Here is a 4,906-nt window from a genome sequence, read left to right as displayed (position 1 = left end):
CTCCCTTTGCCACCACATATAGCATCCTTTGCGAAGGATTTAGCTCGCATGCTCTAAAACACCCACAGAAGCACACACACGGAGTTTTGTTTTTCTTCTTCGTTTTGTATAAAAGCTATAAAAGATAGGAGAAACAATATTTATATATGTATATATATATATATATATATATATATATATATATATATATATATATATATATATATATATATATATATATATATATATATATATATATATATATATGTGTGTGTGTGTGTGTGCGTGTGTGTGTGTGTGTGTATCGTATCACAAAAATCAAGTAAATCGTGAGTATGTACTAGAGTTAGTATTATTTCATACTTCTTATTTTGGTGGGTGAAACTACCCGCCCCATGGCTGCTCTCTCTCTCTCTCTCTCTCTCTCTCTCTCTCTCTCTCTCTCTCTCTCTCTCTCTCTCTAACGCTCTTTGTGTTTTTTTTCTACTTCCGACTTCATTTGACTCGGCGCGTTCCTGTCTGGGTTTTCTGACTCTGTTTTTTTTTTACAATACGTTGACATAATAGCTCCTTGCTTATCATAACTATCAGATACAGGGGGTTTGTTTTCTTCTTCTCTATTTATATATTTCTTAACACATCGAATCCAGCCTTTCACAGTTTGTTTCAAAACACGCATGTATGTCCTATTATTTCCGGTTGTTTTTTTTTAACAAATCTTATGTGTTTTCTTTTCGGTAAACTAAAGATAACAGTGCACATGCAAATTTAAAAGAGAAAAAACACCTGCTACTACACCGCATCCTATTTTCATGCTGTTTCTCCCAGAATCCTGGATTTGATTACTTGACTACGCTTGGTTTTCTCCCGTTCTTGCTCATTTCGCGACTATTCGAGATTTTCCTACACAATTTCATGATCCCTTCCTTTCTCCTGTTCCAACCCTCCCCTCCCCTCCCTTGTCGCTTATTCACGCCATCCGGGAAATACACTTTTACAACGAGAAAAAGCAGTACCGGAGCATCGAAAAGAGCGAGAGAGAGAGAAAGAGCGGACGGGATCAAGCGCACATCCGCCTGAAAAAAAAAAATACAAAACAAAACTGCGCGGGAATCTTACGAACACGCCCAATATATGTGTTTTTTAAGCAAAGCTCGCTTCCGTTTCCTAACTTTTGCCATTTCCACACGGACAATACTGAAATAAGCCAAATTAAATTACATTATAAATTACAATAGCGGATGTCAAAAAAGGAATGGCGGGGGGGGGGGGGGAGGGGTGGATGCAATATAATTTAAATTTTGTTTCTAACTGCCTTTCAAAACTAACTATCTTCAGTAAACTAATTGCTCATCACTACAGAGTGAAATTAAACAATAATTGACTATCTTGAGGAAAAAACACAATCATCATCAAGAGAAGAAAACGGCCGCCAAACCGTACAGCTTGAGTACGGGCGGACGAACTAGAATGCGTTCTTCGTTAGAATTCCTAATAATTTATCGACAACAATAATTTAAATCCATAGCGTTGCTAATAAATGGCAAAATAAAAACCAACTCTTCCCCGCTTCTTCCATGCTCTAACACATTTTACCGCGCTTGTGATCTTTTCCCCCTTTTTGGATTCATTTGAGCTTCATTAGAGAAGGGCGTTGGTTGCGTGCGTGTGTGTGTGCTACAGATATCGCTAGGGCTTACGGTGAGGTAGATAGATTTTGGGATGCACTTCAAAAAGGGAAGAAAAAATCGAATTTGTCTAGCCTGCGTACGAATCTCGTTGTGAGTGGGCCAGGAAAAGGAACATTTTTCGATCTCTCTCTCTCTCTCTCTCTCTGCTCACTATGGCGTCCTCTAACTTTCTTGTTGCGTTTTTGGATGTAGAAAACAAGTACATAGAACATAAAAAAAATAATTTGGTATTAGCAAATAAAGATCTCGGTGCAGATCCGAGGATCCACCAGATGCGGCTTGGAATGCTGTACTGCCATTTTTTTTCGTGCGCTTTGCTGTTGGTTGTATGGTTCCGAGTATGAGGGCTGATGGACTGTTTACCCTTTCCCTAACCTTGATTTGAGCATTTCCGTATTTTTTTTCGTTTGTTCTGTCCCTCGGGAGAGAGATGAACATATCAAAACCATCCTCTCCACGTGGTGCCGATTTGATACTTATAAATAGTCTCCATGATGTCCTGTTTCCTGACATTCGGCACACGGGCACAGTTGCACTTCGCTAAGCTATTCCCCCGCCTGTGTTGTGCGAGTATAGTAGTAGTGTAGAATCAGCTAACGATCCGTAAGGATTGGCACACAACAGCAACATAAAAAGGTCTGCTCGGTTCTAAACGCACTTTACCGTATCATTCCATGCGTGCGTGCTTCAAAATCGTGAGTGTTTTTTTTTCTTGTTTCGTGTATGTGTGTGTTTTAAACTTTGGCTATTAACTGTTTTTTAAACGCTTTTCTCTCTCTCTCTCTTTTTCTCTCCCTTTCGCTCATATGCCTCTCACCTACGAGCGTTCCAAAACTCCAATCTAACTTCCCCTGCACTACCCCAAAAAGCTGGTTTAATGCTTCGTTGCTGATCATATCAGATCAAACATAAAATCATCTTCGTAGTCAGAGGAGTCGGACGGGAAGCCTCCGCCCCGCCCGGAAAAATATTCCAGGTCGTCCTCCGAATAGTCCAGATCGGAAAAGATTGAATCCATGTAGTCGTGCAGCAGCCAGCTGCGCGGTGCGATGATGGTGGCAAAGATTTCCTGCAGCTGCAGCGTATCGGCATGATCCATATCGCGGTGGCGGCCCCGGGTCAGGTTGCGCCGGCGGGACGGCGCACCGAGATCGACCAGCTCGCCGGACGGTAGGGCATGGCGGTAGAAGCACTTATTGCCGAACGGGCAGTTCCCGCTGCCCTTCTTGAAGTGCATACAGTCGGTGTTGTTGCAGGCTTGTTTGTAGTTTTCGATCAGGCGCTTCTTCTCCTCGCCACACTCTACCCACACAAAGCTGGGACAGACAAAGTCGGATGGTACGCGACAGGTTGGGCAGCTCCTAAAAGTGGCAGAAGCAAACGGTATACGTAAGTACTACAACTCTATTTGGGACGGTTTCTTTTGCGGAGGAATACGGGGGGCCATTCTGGTGGACAGGGCGAAGGTTATAGAGCCTAAGAAAAAGGCTCTATAACCTTCGCCTGGCTCTATAATTGTGAGGGCTGGCGGCCGCCATGTACGATTTTTTTCCCCTCTTTCCGCTAAGGTTCACCTAAGTCGATCAACCCGTCGAAGTTTATTTAAATTATTCATTGAAAAAATTTAAATCACTCACACACTCTAACTCAGTGCGTACACCACTACGCATCACCAAACAAAAAACCGCCCCAACTCATGGCTCTTGTACGAGTCAGAGCCACAGTGGACAGTTCAGCACGCGACCATTTACCTTTTAATTTTGTTGGCAAAATTGTTTGCCTTGCGCCAGGTCCGGATGCAGCCGAGACAAAATGTGTGCTTACAGTTGGGCAAAATGCCGAATCGCTGCTCCCGGGCCCGCTTCTCCATCACCACCTCCAGACAGATGCCGCACGATTTGTCGCGCGAACGCTGCACCGCGAACGCGTGCTCCATCTCCAGCTCGTGCTCGCGGATGCAGTCCGCATTGTGGCGGCGCTGCTGCTCCTTGTCCCGCGGGTCGAGACAGTATTGCTGGCAGAGCTCGCACAGCTCACCGTGCAGGTACACACAGTCGGCGATCGGACAGATTCCGTCCTTCTCGTAGTTGATGCAGAGACCGATTTCGCCGGGTGCAAGCGCAATGTCCTGACCGTTGTGATTGTTGTTCATTGTGACGACGTTCGCGTAGGAAAGCAGCGACGAACCAGCGTACCCGACCGCACCATCCTCGGCGTCCGCTGCCTCCTCCTCTTCTTCCTCCTCCTCGTTGTCCGCCTCATTATCAGCTTCATTATTTCGCTCTTCGTCGTCCTCCTCCTCCTCCTCTTCGTCCTCGTGCTCCGCGTCTTTCAGTTCCTTGTGCTGGAGCTTCTTACGGGGAGTTTGTTCCTTTTGCTGCTGCTGCTGTGTGGAAAGTTTCGATTTCGGCACAAAAACGGGCGCATCAATCCAACGGGAAAGATCCAGCGTGGTAGGATTTAGCTTGCTCTCCGTATCTTCCTTCTTCTTGGCCGCCAGCGTATGGTTGGCGGCTGGGCTGGTACCGGTGCTGCTGCTGTTGCTGCTGCTGTGGCTGCTACCGCTACTGCCGCAGCTGCTACCGCAGCTGCTACCGTGCGTCTCGTGTGCGGTCGGTGCAGCGGGATGGATGAAGCGGCACGAGCTGCCAAACCGGCACGTACCGTACTGGAAGAACCGGCAGACGATCTGCGCCGCGGCCGCATTATCCAACGGTGGAACCACCGGCATCACCACATCCTTGCCCTTCTCCATCGCGGGCAGGATTTGGGGCGCGTGGGAGCCTATTTTGGACGCAAAGCTGGTGGCGAGCAGAGCAATGGAGTCGGTGAAGTCTCGCTATTCTTCGCTGTGCCGTTCAGCGAGACCTGGTGCTGATGTGCGGCCACAGTGCACGCACCTGTGATATGCACTAAAATACACTGTTGAACACTGCCCACCAACAGTGCGTATATTTTCTTCCCTAGCACCGTGTGGCGTGTGTTTGCGTTGGCTCACGATCGCGCACTAAACCATTAGCTACGGTGAAATGAAAGAATGAGAAAACAAAATTAGACAAAAATATTTAGCCAAAATAAGTCGCTACGGGAAAATCGCCAAAAATCTAGAAGCAGCTCATAAAGAAGGTTTTTGGTTCGACATTTGTATCGTACGTTTGGAAAAAATAGCATTCTGGTGAGGGAATCGCAGAACGTATTGGGCGAGGGCCTTCAAACAAGGCACGCCGGCGGACGAT

General features: G+C 46.5%; 1 protein-coding gene across 1 annotated transcript; it reads right to left on the bottom strand.

Annotated features, from left to right (window-relative positions):
* Positions 1–2,547: 2,547 nt before the first annotated feature.
* LOC126557471 (E3 ubiquitin-protein ligase makorin-2-like) lies at positions 2,548–4,457 on the bottom strand. Its single transcript, XM_050213263.1, has 2 exons — positions 3,422–4,457; positions 2,548–3,031 (listed from the first exon to the last, which is right to left on the bottom strand). The coding sequence occupies exons 1-2, from the start codon at positions 4,423–4,425 to the stop codon at positions 2,563–2,565; spliced, it is 1,473 nt and encodes a 490-aa protein (XP_050069220.1). The 5' UTR covers positions 4,426–4,457; the 3' UTR covers positions 2,548–2,562.
* Between the last annotated feature and the right edge of the window lie 449 nt (positions 4,458–4,906).

The sequence above is a fragment of the Anopheles maculipalpis genome, chromosome X (genome assembly GCF_943734695.1).
Source record: "Anopheles maculipalpis chromosome X, idAnoMacuDA_375_x, whole genome shotgun sequence".
Classification (NCBI taxonomy): Eukaryota; Metazoa; Arthropoda; class Insecta; order Diptera; family Culicidae; genus Anopheles; species Anopheles maculipalpis.
Note: the sequence above shows the minus strand (reverse complement) of the source record. Positions and strands in the feature narration are given on the sequence as shown.